This window comes from Neltuma alba, unplaced genomic scaffold, assembly GCF_004799145.2.
Source record: "Neltuma alba isolate B1F8T4 unplaced genomic scaffold, ASM479914v2 tig00005084_pilon, whole genome shotgun sequence".
Lineage (NCBI taxonomy): Eukaryota > Viridiplantae > Streptophyta > Magnoliopsida > Fabales > Fabaceae > Neltuma > Neltuma alba.
Genome location: NW_021633971.1, coordinates 331533 through 344519, shown reverse-complemented (window position 1 = coordinate 344519; position 12987 = coordinate 331533). Strand labels below are relative to the sequence as shown.

Below are 12987 nucleotides of genomic sequence, written 5' to 3'. Positions count from 1 at the left end.
ATCACATTATTTAGAGTCCGTATTTAAACTCATGAGATAGAAATAGATTGCCCACGCTGTAAATGTACGGCGTATAGTATAAGCCGAGTGGAAACGTTGTCGCATCTTGACTGCTTTCTAGCTTAGATATACTATATATTCTAGTACCAAGCACTGAAGCAGCCAAAGAGTCTCGAGCTGATCTTCCTGACCACGGCTTCGAGCTTCCGACGCTCTAGCTGTAGGGGCTTCTGCATATTTTTCTAGGGTTCCGACTCTTCAAGATTTTGGTACTGCCTGGCGGACCCATGGGAAATACCCTAACGATAAACTGAGACCGCACTTAGTAATCAATCTCCCTGGAAGCCCTAGTTTTAGACGAACAAGGACAAGGATAATCAAAGCCTCTGGACCTAAAATTTTCCCCGGCAATAATGCCTGGATATTCCCAACTGCATACAGGAACAGCTTGAATTTCTCTGTCCTTTAAACAATAGTTGTGAAGTTTGAAGTTTGAACTTCCTAGTTTGAGATGGAGAGGTCTAGATCTAAGAGGAACTACTACTATGACCAAGAATATGACTCAGAGACCTTGGCTAGGACCAGACCCCGGTATAATCACCACTACGCAAATAGTACCCACCGTCATCGCGGGGGCGGCAGTGGTGCTCGACCTAAGGCGCAAGACTCATCGTTAACGGTGACCACAAGTTACCGCATTTTGTGCCACGATATCAAGGCTGGTGGAGTAATTGGCAAGTCAGGTAGCATTATAAAGTCTATTAGACAACACACCGGCGCGTGGATCAACGTGCACGAGCTGATCCCTGGCGATGAGGAGCGAATCATTGAGATTTCTGACACGCGCCGGCGAGACCCAGAAGGCCGAATGCCATCGTTCTCACCGGCTCAGGAGGCCTTGTTGTTGATTCATGAGAGAATTCTTGAGAGCGATGCTGCGTTTGGGATTGGCGAAGAGGAGGAGGATTATGGGGGCAGAGGAGGCGGGAGCAGCAGCCGAGTCGCCACTAGACTGGTGGTATCCAGAATGCATGTCGGGTGTTTGTTGGGCAAAGGAGGGAAGATTATTGAACAAATGAGAATTGAAACCAAGACACAGATTAGGATACTTCCTAGAGATCACAATCTACCTCGTTGTGTTTCCATATCTGAAGAAATTGTTCAGGTGCAAGAGAGTTGGAGCTTTACATCTGATACTTTCTTAAATCGCATGCATGCTGAATACCGAACTTTGAGTTTCAGTATTTTGTTTTTAAAAAATGCATCTTTCTGTGCTGAAATTTCAGTGTCGACTCCGCTTTGATTTGGCCACTCATGGCAGTTCTTTTGCTTTTGGACGGTTAACCAATATTGTAGAACCGAAGAGATAATGGGTTACTCCCCTGATAGGATGGCCTTTTCACATTCACATTCCCATTCCCAATCTGTTTTCTTCGTTTCTTGGTCCCTCAAAAATAACGGCGTTTCATAAATTAACGAGAAAAGGCAGGAGCTATTAATTGTTGGCTGATTTTAGCCACGTTATGAATGGCATTTGAAGCTACTTTGTTCTTTCAGCTGAAAACTACGTGGCTTTCTTTCTCCAGTTCATGCCTTGATTGAATGGAGCGGGTGAATTGCATCTCTTAAATCCCTCTTGTGACCAGGTGGTTCATCTTGGAAGGAAGAATCGTGTAAAGAGAGTGCGTAGTTCGGTGGTTAGTTGCTAAACAGTTTGTTAGTATAAGTAGTTTGTTATGAGAAGTTGAGTGTTCTTTCTTTTCGTTTTCTTTCCTTTCTTTCCGTCTTTTTTTCTTTCTTCTTTCTTCCTTCCTCTCTCTCTCTCTCTCTCGGGGAAAAACTATCTGTTTGGGGTCCAAGAGGAGCTGGAAGCCAAGTTGGCAAAGAGAGTCAACGATCAACTTAAGTCTTTCTTTCAGATACTCTCATCGTCTATTCTTCTTTTTATGATCAGTTCAAGAGTGTCTTTCGTGCATTTCAAAGGTTTATTGTATTAGCAATTAGATTTGATTTTGTGTTGGATCTTGTGCTTCTATCATCATTTGGTTGAACTTGGATAGATAAAAAAAATGTGCTTATTGCTATTGACGTTATCAGTATCATAGGGAGTTACCCTGCGTCAGCTAGGAGACTTGCCCTTGGGTTACCTGCAGTATTGAAAGTTAAAATAATATTATTCCAGAGGTTCCATCCGTATAGGCTTGTTGATAAAATCAACTTTGCCATTCGTATCATTCCTTCTTGATGAAATGCTTATATTCAAGCTATCTTATTTCATGCAAGAAAACGTTTAAGCAACCCCAGGTTGGTTTTTCTCTTCTCCAAGGGGATCAACCTATAAATGCATTAAAGAATTGTGCTTTATCAGTTTTTCATAATTGACTATTTCAGTTGTCCCTGAACTTGTGTAACTGAAAACATTTGAGGGCTCTTTGTTTCTTTTCGTTCTGATTTGTAAGCATTGTATATGATATCTGCATGTGTAACTTTTGCTGGGCTATATAAAAGGGAGGCTTTGTATGCTAAATTGCTAATTGTGACAGAGCAATAACGCTGTTTAAAAAGGATGTGGATGGTTTATGTTTTACTTGTGTCTATTGAGTCTGTATCAGCAATCAAGTGAAATTAAGGAGATGCATCATGACGCAAGACCATTCTAAAATATGACGTGATTTCCCTTCAATTTCACTCATGAAAGCACTTTTTAATCAGAACAATGTTATTACTGATATCTCATTGCCATTCCCTGTGCAGGTTGTAGGTGATGCAAATGCTGTAAAGAATGCTATAGTACTTATATCATCACGCTTGAGGGAAAGCCAACATCGTGACCGCAGTCATTTTCATGGACGAGCACATTCACCAGAGCGTTTTTTCCCTCCAGATGATGATTATATACCTCACGGGGCAGTTCGTAGATCCTCTGTAGATGGGGCAACTTTTGGATCACGAATATCTACTGCCAATATAAGAAGCAATAGCTATCCGTCATTAGGTTATACAATGGAACCAGGGGCTCCTCCTGTAGCTGATGATGCACAACCCCTTTATGGTGAAGACCTCATTTTCCGGATACTTTGTCCACTGGACAAAGTGGACCGTATTATAGGGGAATCAGAAGGATTTGTAGATTTCCTTCAAACTGAAGTTGGTGTTGATGTTAAGGTAGATGATCATGTGGTTGGTTCAGATGAGCAAATGATCATAATTTCTTCAGATGAGGTGCTTCCCTTTTCTCTGTCTCTCTATGTATCCTGTATGAAAAATGAATATTCTCAAGTTCTCTGGTAAAAGGGTGTGGGACAACACACTGCTATATATGCCCTTATCGCTTAAATAGTTGTAAATGAAACCCTTGTAGATGCATTTTCAACATATTCTCCATACAGTTACATCTATCCTGTTGTTCTTAGTTTGCTCCAGTAACATATCTCACATGTTTGAGGTTCTAACTATTTCTTTTTATTTTGTGCAAGGGTCCTGATGATGAGCTGTTCCCAGCTCAGGAAGCTTTGTTGCATATTCAAACACGCATTGTTGATCTTGAACTAGATGATGACAACATTATAACCACCAGGCTTGTTGTTCCATCTAGTGACATTGAATGTTTAGATGGACGAGATGTATCACTATTAGAGATAAGCAGACTCACTGGCACAAATATTCAAATTCTTCCCAGAGAGCAGCTACCTTCCTGTGTTGCAAAAAATGATGAACTGGTACAGGTTTGTCATTTGACCTACTGCCTGCACCAATATCCAATTAGATTCCTCTAGCCATTGTAGTCAAATAATAGAAACTCAGCCTTACAACAATGACGAATCCTATCTCGCTAAGCAATAGACATGGTGCATATGCATGGCATAACTCTACTCACTAGTTCTGCTAAACAAATGATTTATAGCCTCTTTTAGAAAATTGTCAATATATGGTGCCAAACCATTGCATGACATAGGATCTCAAACAATTGCTTCCTCAAGGCTAAAACAAAGGCCTGGCATTCAAATTCTGCTTTCTCGATTTGTTAATTATTCTTCTATTGTCCTCTGCAGATTGTAGGTGAGATCAAAGCAGCTCGAGAAGCTATTCTTGAGGTGACTTCAAGACTAAAAAATTATTTGTACAGGGATTTCTTTCAAAGGGACATAGCGCCATCATCTGCTTCAGTACCTAATGCAGAGGCGTCTTCTTCCAGTAACATGGCTCCAGTTCATGAGGGTTACACTGGCACCGAGACTCCCATAACTTATCAGAATCTGCAACCTGTGGCAGCTGCACTTCCTTTAAAAGTAATTATCTTGATGCATTGGCAAATTTTCTTTTCCTCTTCAATGTTACCTTTCCCGGCTCATCTGATACTTGAATGGTTGGGAGATACATCGACACTTCTGTGTCAGCACTTCAGTTCTTTCACAGGAAACAAAATGCCCGAGGTGGTTTTTTTTTTTTTTAAATTAAATTATTGAAAAATATATAATATTTTACATGAAATGAAGTGCTTATTTTTCATGGGCGATGTTTGCGTTTTCTTTGGGTGAGTTGGAAAGCTGTATCAACATTAGTGGAAATGAAGAATTTGAATTCTTATGAATCCGTAGCTGATTATGGATTAAAGTTTAGAAAATCAAATTATAATTTGTTCCGTCAATGGTTATTTGAGTGCATTTTACAATTAGTTGTACTCTCTGATCTAGAGTCTCCATATCCTATCGAAGAAATGGCTGTCAGCTTGCCCCATATTGCGAACAATCATTTTTTCTTAATGTACTTGACTCTTCTTTTGTAAAAGGAAACTGGAGGATCTAGCACGGAGACAGGAAAGCAGAAAGAAGGTGATCGGCGTGATGATATGATGAGTAGCTTGAATAGGTAAAATGAGCCCTTCATTTCTTTGCGATGTTGCATCATATGGCATCGAATCACTTCTAGGATCTTGTTTATTATTTAGTGGGATGATGCAGCAGCTTGCGGGTCTCACACTAGTTCCGTGCTTATCCATTACCCCTCTCTATTTTTTTTTTGGGGTCAATTTACATGTTTGTTTGTTTGCTTATACTATTATTGAAATTTAGTTTTCTGTTTTGTGTGTGGTTAGGATCCCTGTACCACTTGTCACTAGAAGTACACTTGAAGTGGTCATACCGGAGTATGCAGTTCCAAAGCTCACAGCAAGGTCCAAAAACAAGCTCGCTCAGATAAGTGAGGTGTGTATGACTGAACCTCGGTTCCTTGTTTCAATAATTGGTGACTGCTGCGAGCTGTTCCCATTCCACACCGTTGATGCCTTGACTGTCACGCTTACTTTTATACTATTTCCTCACCTCCGACGCCAGTGAGTTTTTTTTTTTTTTTTGGAAAAAAACTCTTACAAACATTTTATTTCCTCTTGGACTAGAAATGAGAACTTGCCGCTGAATAACTTAACTGGAGTTGCTCTTTTTTAATTCTTATGCAGTTTCATAGTGTGCCTAAGATTATACCCAAAAGTAATTCCCCCCCCCCCCCCTTTAAGAGTTAAAAAACCAAATCATCAATGACTTTCACAGGAACTTATGTTAGCTTGAATATTTATTCCGGAAACTATATGTACATGTTTTGACTTGTTTTTCGCGGAAGCAGTTATCAGGAGCCACTGTAACACTCGTAGAGGATAGACCGGAGGAGACACAAAAGATTATTCGGATATCTGGTACTCCGGAGCAGGCAGAGAGAGCTCAGAGCTTGCTCCAAGGATTTATTTTGAGCAGTAAGTATGCCTCTTGGTTTTTAAACACATGTATATAGAACTTCAATATACTGAAGACCTTCTGTTTCGATGTCTTACAGCACAAGAAGATGGCCCCTAGTTGATGGACATAACCGAAGCTGATTGAATGAGAAGGATGTAGTAGTGCCATTGATTTAGCGTCTAGGGCATATTCCATGCGGTCGATTGGGTTTCAATAACCGTACAAGATTGCTATTACCAAGAGTTGGGAATGACATTCTCCTGGAGAAGGACTTCACTGTAAATGTAGCTCTAGAGGAGCTTCTTTACATTACTGTAGTGTTGATATATTCGGCATGAATATTGCAAGGCAGAAGAGCATTTATTGGTTATACTGCGTGGATGGTGTTTTCCTTGATAGAAATCAAATCGAGTTTGAGCTACGAATTTTCCTGAATTTCTTGAGAAGCTCTGCAGAACTAAGGCAGCGCAATGCCCTCACCAAAATGGAGCTAATTTAAGCCCAGTTTTACGCGGTCAGCGTAAAACCGTATTCATTTTCAAGTTACATTTTGCCAAAAGATTTTCCTCAGTCACAGAACGAGGCAAGAAAATATACGAGTTTGCTTTTACTGCCTTGTTCTGGCTCCTGTTGACCTTCAGGTGACGTTCGGTTGAAGAGAACTCTACAAAATGACGGTCGTTAATTACCATGTTTGATAATTGATCTGCTTATGTTTTAGGTTCGATGACGGATTCTGTGGCAGGTCGTTTGACCGAAATTTCCGTATATTTTACATTTTTTTCAATACTGTAACAATGCTGAGTACGAGTACCTTGTTAAAATTCAACTTAGGAAATGGAGTATTTTGATTTTTCCCAATCGAGCGACGACGTCTCCGAATTAAACGCGGTGAAGCCCTAAGGTGACCTGACGCTCATTTTAGGGTTGATTCGAAATGATTTATAAGTAATTTTTTAATCATAACTTATAAAATATGAGGTAAGCATATGATATTTATAAGTAATTTTAATAGTAATTTCAAAGAGGCTTTTAGTTTGTTTTGACAGCTTCGACGGGAAAAAAACAAGGGAGAATTATAATGAGGTCCCAAACAAGAAACAATTGAAAACAAGTCTCAAAGTTGTCATTCTCACTATAGGACTTGTCATTATAAACTGTTGAGGTTGTTATTAGGACCTTGGGTAACGTGGGATTTGATTGTAATTCTAAAAAACAAATAGAAAATCCGCCCTGCTGTGAGCTTGCGGGTAACTAGTGAGCTACGATGGTGCCGGGCTCCCACTGTATGTGTCACGTGTTTTTCCTACAACACGTGTAATCACTTCGTCTTTTTTGCGGTAACATCGCTCGAGCATGGGGTATAATTTAGTCAAGTCAATTTATTCAGTTGACTCACATGATTTTAAAAATAGATATATGTATATATCAGTAGCGTGAGCCAGGGAGAATAAATTGCGAAGTAATTTAAGCTACTAGTATAATATTTAACAAATGCGGACGATGGAATCTGATCCACAATCATCAAACAGCTAAATGGTGAGGGGGGCAACATTGACCACTCGATTTGGATAATGCTGTTAGCTGATTTGTCGGTATATCTGTTGTTTTCTTATAAAACGAGTATTCTTTTCTCCCAACAACCACTCGCTTCCTTCCGACCTGGATCCTCGCATCCTTATCTCGCGGCCGCCTCTCATCTTCAGATTTTGCCTACTCAGCGAATATCGAACAGCAGTCATTTGTAAACTAAACTTTTTTTAATTGAGAGCATGCTTGAAATAACTGTCACTTTCCTATATTCGTTCGTCCTGAAGCAAACGAGGAAAGGTTCATGATTGAATTGCGCAGCAAATTTATGCACACGTCGCCCGTTTAATTTTAATAACAAAATTTAGGGGGCGCAAATTGTTAAATGGGGATTTGCTTCTTATATTACTATTACTATTATCTCTTTAAAAGAAACAAACTGCAGCACCAATGCGTGGACTCCGGATCACAGGACGGCGCAGCCTCTATTTCCGTCTTTTTCCCCAGAGAGCCGCGGACCATCCTCTGGAGAAAGTATGACGTAGCGTCGGAATGAGTGTGTTGTTGTATTATTTGAATTCTTTTGATTTTTAATAAAAATAATCCACATCCTTATATGAAAATTAAAAATATGAGAACGCTCTTATTTAATTATGGAAAAATTGTAAATAAAGACCTCCTAATATGTAAAATTAAAATTTGGGATCCTAAATTTAGAAAATAACAAATAAGGATCAGGTCTCACTTTTAGAAATATGAAATATGGATGAAATTTGAAATACCCCTCAGCCAAATTGTGATTTGGTCTATTAAAGTTGTCATTCATTAGAGTGAATTTGTCATTTTTCATAGTTAACTTGTCATTTAACTGAAGGCATTTCAGACATTTCATCACAATTCATATTTGCAAAAGTGGGACTTAGTCCTTATTTGCTATTTTTCAAATTCAGATTCTAAATTACAACTTTATATATTGAGGGGTCTTTATTTACAATTTTCTCTTTAATTAATTCAAATTACTTTTATTTATTGATGAGAGAATAAGTGATTTAAGAAGTACTCCTTAAGTCGTTTTTATCATCCTATGTGGCGCCAACTTCTTTCAATCCGCCACGTGTTGGCATTAGAGTCCGCCCTCTTCCTATATAACGCACGTCAGACACATTCCAAAATCTCTCAATTCTTCTTCATCCTTCCCCGTGTCGAAAAAACCATACGGAACGATCAGCAGGCCACCCAGTTCTTCTCTCGTTGCTCACGTTTACCCTCCCGCAGACTAAACAATGCCGTATTGCTGCGCCGGGACGCGGCTAGCCACCGCCGACAATGGGGTCAAGTTATTTTACAGAACATACGGCCATGGACCCACCAAAGTCCTCCTCATCATAGGTCCTTTCATTAACGTCTTGTTCTTTTCTTCCCTCATTTGGATTTCCTTCATTTTCTTAGTTCAAATTTTTTCTGCGTCGCTCAACTTATGGGGATGCAATGGATTGATGATCAGGATTGGCGGGGACCCATGAATCCTGGAGACCGCAAATCACGGGGCTGACAGGAACCTTCACCCCAAACAACGATGAAACCGACTCTGTAAGTTGGAGTTCGCCGGAAGAACGATGCGGATGCAGCTATCGTAGTAGTTATCGTGGTATCCAGGTCTGTGCATTTGATAACCGCGGTGTTGGTCGGAGCTCCGTACCTACCAAAAAGTCCGACTATACGTGAGTTTTAACTTTCATGTTCAAACAAATTTTCATTTTCATCTCATGCAACTGAAGTTCATTCGATTATAATTACGTTTCATGGGTTGTGGTTGATTGAAGAATTCCCTTTTTGCTTTTCTACTCAGGAATCCGAGCACTGGTTCTGTCGATCCCTGTTATTATATTTAAATGCTCTAGTTATAATTCAATTTTTTGGATTTAGTTGTCCTTGTCTGTGCATCACTTCGTGGAAGTACGATAATGGTTGATAGTCTTCAGAGTCCATTCTGATATAGAGACGCCGCGTACCGAGAGAGAGAAATGCCAATGATCTTTTCTTGTTGTAGTTGCACGAACCTCGGGGTAGACGCTGAAGAGGGGAATTTGAGTTGATGAGTTGTTTTTATCACAGATAATTATTTATGGGGAGAAACCACCGCCAAAGGGGTGGTTTATTTAGCAGACATATTCGGGCTTGGTTGTTGTGGAATACCAAGCGCTTTTCATGATTTTGTTTTCTATTTTCCTTTTCTTTTTTTTTTTTTTTTTTTTTTTTTTTTTTTGCCTAGTGATAATTTTCATGGAATTTCTGTTGCAGAAGGATATGAATTTTAACTTAAATCCGGTGATTGTTACTGCAGAAGCAAGATAATGGCAAAGGATGCAATAGCTTTATTAGATCATTTAGGTTGGAGAAAAGCCCATGTTTTTGGGCATTCGATGGGTGAGATATCTGTTATCTGTAATTTACTTATGAAACCCCTAGAGTAGGTTTCTGCATTAATCTGCATTATAAATTTTACATGGTTAAAAACTTAAGATGACCATGACTCGACTCAGATCTCTGTTAGTGGTGCACTTCAAGCCTAGTTTTAGTAATTCTTAACCCCCTTCAGATTCTTTCCCGAAATTGGGTTGAGGTAGATGTATATGTTGTTTGGCTCAATTTTACTACTTAACAAAATTAGTTGTGGTTTGAACTTTCACCCCGGGGGGGGGGGGGTTTAACTGTTTGTAACTTGAAGTTGGATTAGTCTTTGGCTTATACGAGTCTCTTAATATCGAAACAGGAGCTATGATAGCCTGTAAACTAGCAGCAATGGTGCCTGATAGAGTTCTCTCATTGGCGCTGCTCAATGTGACGGGCGGGGGTTGGGAATGCTTTCCAAAGGTATTATCTTTTTAAGCAGTCCTTTGAAACTGCCTATTACCTCGATCTTTTATTTTTGAAGAATATTGACGATGTTTCTGCCACACGATCACAATTATCCAATTGTTCTACAGTTCTATTATATATGAAGCGTTATTGTTGTAGTTCTGTGATATTATAAAGTCACATCGTACCTGTACTTCTAATCACCAACCCAATTCAGCATGCACTTTCCTTATCCTGATTCTATTGATATTAATCAAACTCCATTTTGACTGTCTTTGTAAAAAAGGAATTACGCAGCTTGTCTATTGTTGTCGATCATTTGTCAATGACTTGAAAATGGATGTGGTTAAATGAAGCAATTTGTTGGTTAACATTCATTCGCTGGTGATATTAAGCCTCAGACATTCCTATTGAGGTTAAATGCTTAAGAATTTAATAAGACAAAAGAGGAAGCTTAGTTCCATTTATTCACACCCACACCAGCGCCTTCAATAGTTATATTTTGCCGCTTCTGTCAATTATTCTGTCTTTTTGCAGTTTGACAGACAAACACTCTCCATAGCTTACCGTTTCTTGAAAGCCAAGGCTCCTGAGGAGAGGGCTGCCGTTGACTTGGAAACCCACTACACAAAGGTAAAACATTATAGATTTCGCTGATCATTTCCTAATAACAAGTTTTCTCCCTGGCTATCGTCACCCTAGCTGTAGTCGTGTCTTGTAAACTGTAAAGTGGTTCTGGCTCTGCTGCTGTCATTCAGCCTGTGTCTTGTCCTCCCCACCTTCAGAGATTTGAGATAAATCGATATTCATCTTACTAGGATGAATCATAAATAAAATATTTACATGTGATACGCAGGAATATCTTGAGGAATATGTTGGAACCAGTAAGAGGAGAACAATCTTATTTCAGGTAAGGTATATTGACTTATTCCATTTTAAATAATTAGAATAAAATTTTACATGCAGGTGCTAAATTCTGCTTTAGGATTCTGTTAGTGTTTGCTTCTTCAGTTAAATAGCAATGCACCAGAAATTTTAATAGAAGACAGAATTTATGTAGCTAGTTGTGGTTAATGCATTATAATTAAAAGATGCAGATTCACACACCATCGCGGAAATTCTATGACACAAACGCATGTGCATGCACCACAGGAAGTGCGATTCCACCTTTGGGCTTTAAGCACATTATTCGTTTGATGGATTATCTGAGTAGTTCAACTTCAACAATTAACAGCAGTTGTTTATGAAATAGAAAGATATGCATTTGCTGCAGGAGTCTATCTTTTAAACGATAGCATTACTTGATACGATTCTCTGTGAAGTTTAATGTGACAATTAACAGCGGAACTTTGATGTATCATCATTTAAGGGATTAATCAATACTATTCTTGGTCACTATTCAGAGTTTTTACCTTGAATTATTTCGTATTCAAATTAACGCTTCTGTCAGCAATATGTGAAAGGTATATCAGCAACTGGGATGCAATCTAATTTTGGTTTTGAGGGCCAAGTCAATGCATGCTGGACGCATAAAATTACTCAAACAGAAGTTGATTTGATCAAGTCTGCCGGTTTTCCTATAGCAGTCATTCATGGCAGGTGCGTCGTCTTATTTTAAAGTTAGTGACGATGCTCCATAAAATGATTCAGATTATTACGCCCATCCACGCAGACAAAATAATTAATCCTACCATTTGTGGATGGACTAAACGTATATCACTTTGCCTTCTCTTTGATAGAAAAAGGCTTTATAGTTAGCATGCTTAACGTAGCAAGACCTGAGATCAGGTTCTAATCATGTTTACCTGCTACCCTTTGGAAAAATAAAAGGGCCTTTGCCAGTTGCCACTGGTGTGCATTTCGTGCGCCATAGCGACTTTTGCTTGGAAGACACCCACACAAAATGTAGTTTGTAGTTTTAACTTGGAATTGACTGGAAGTTTCCTGTACGTCCAGGCATGATATAATAGCTCAGATACATTACGCTAGAAGACTTGCAGAGAGGCTGCAACCAATGGCTAGAATGGTAGATCTTCACGGAGGTCATTTGGTGAGCCATGAGAGGGCTGAAGAGGTATAATTTTCTCGTAAATTACAGACAGGGAAACTAGCATTTTGGATCTTAACATCTGTGTTAGACTTAATATTGGCATTATTTTATCATACGATATTGGTGTTGAATAATAAAATTGCAAATTACAGGTCAACCAGACTCTTCTAGACTTGATTAAGGCATCAGAATTGAAGATGAACGCACATGATTGGACTAATTTGCCGAAGAAAAAATCCTGTGAGTAATCTACCTTTTTTCCCCAAGAATAAAAAAATCATGCTGGCGTTTGCATTTCAGCAAGGACCAATCACTAATTTTACTAATTTCTCAACAGCCCCAAGCCCTTCTCTTCTTTTTAATGTGATCTAAAATATACGGATATTTTGCAGGGACGGAGAAAAAGGTGTTAGTTTCTAAATCCGACATTCAAGTTGGAAGCAATGTCTCCCTTATGAGTCGCTTAGCGGAAAAACTGCATCTCTGCCTATTTTACCTCTTTGAGCTCCTTGTCTTGCCAATTGAAAGTGGAAGAAAGCTTCTGGGAAGCTTAAAACCAGTTCGAGTTGGAAGTTCCCCTTCTTACGTTTATCAATGATCCTTAGTTTTCAATGGGTAGGCACAGGCTGTTTTTAAGCACAGTACTCATTATTTTTAAAAAATGACAGATAAATTAGGCCACATGGTCAAGATGAGGATGGGTAGGCGGCGTCGTTTGTTCAACGGGGAAATCCAAGTCTCTTGCTTGATTTTATTCAGATCGCCTCGGAGCTCTAATTCTGGCTCCACTCTTGTGCAAGAGGGTGATTCCCCAGCCCT

At 39.2% G+C, this 12987-nt stretch overlaps 2 protein-coding genes across 3 annotated transcripts; both read left to right on the top strand.

Moving 5' to 3' along the window:
• The first annotated feature begins 179 nt into the window (after positions 1–179).
• Positions 180–6271, top strand: LOC114746678 (RNA-binding KH domain-containing protein RCF3). Of its 2 annotated transcripts, none has more exons than XM_028934924.1 (8): positions 180–1165; positions 2755–3222; positions 3477–3719; positions 4053–4289; positions 4790–4869; positions 5096–5204; positions 5620–5746; positions 5827–6271. In XM_028934924.1, the coding sequence occupies exons 1-8, from the start codon at positions 512–514 to the stop codon at positions 5844–5846; spliced, it is 1938 nt and encodes a 645-aa protein (XP_028790757.1). In that variant the 5' UTR covers positions 180–511; the 3' UTR covers positions 5847–6271. The 2 variants fall into 2 exon arrangements, with proteins under 2 accessions (XP_028790757.1, XP_028790756.1); XM_028934923.1 differs by having other exon boundaries at positions 3477–3725.
• A 2271-nt stretch (positions 6272–8542) lies between these two features.
• Positions 8543–12804, top strand: LOC114746639 (putative aminoacrylate hydrolase RutD). The gene is made up of 10 exons (XM_028934870.1): positions 8543–8648; positions 8764–8980; positions 9604–9686; positions 10033–10133; positions 10656–10751; positions 10975–11028; positions 11569–11717; positions 12075–12192; positions 12321–12408; positions 12561–12804. The coding sequence occupies exons 1-10, from the start codon at positions 8543–8545 to the stop codon at positions 12764–12766; spliced, it is 1218 nt and encodes a 405-aa protein (XP_028790703.1). The 3' UTR covers positions 12767–12804.
• Positions 12805–12987: the final 183 nt, after the last annotated feature.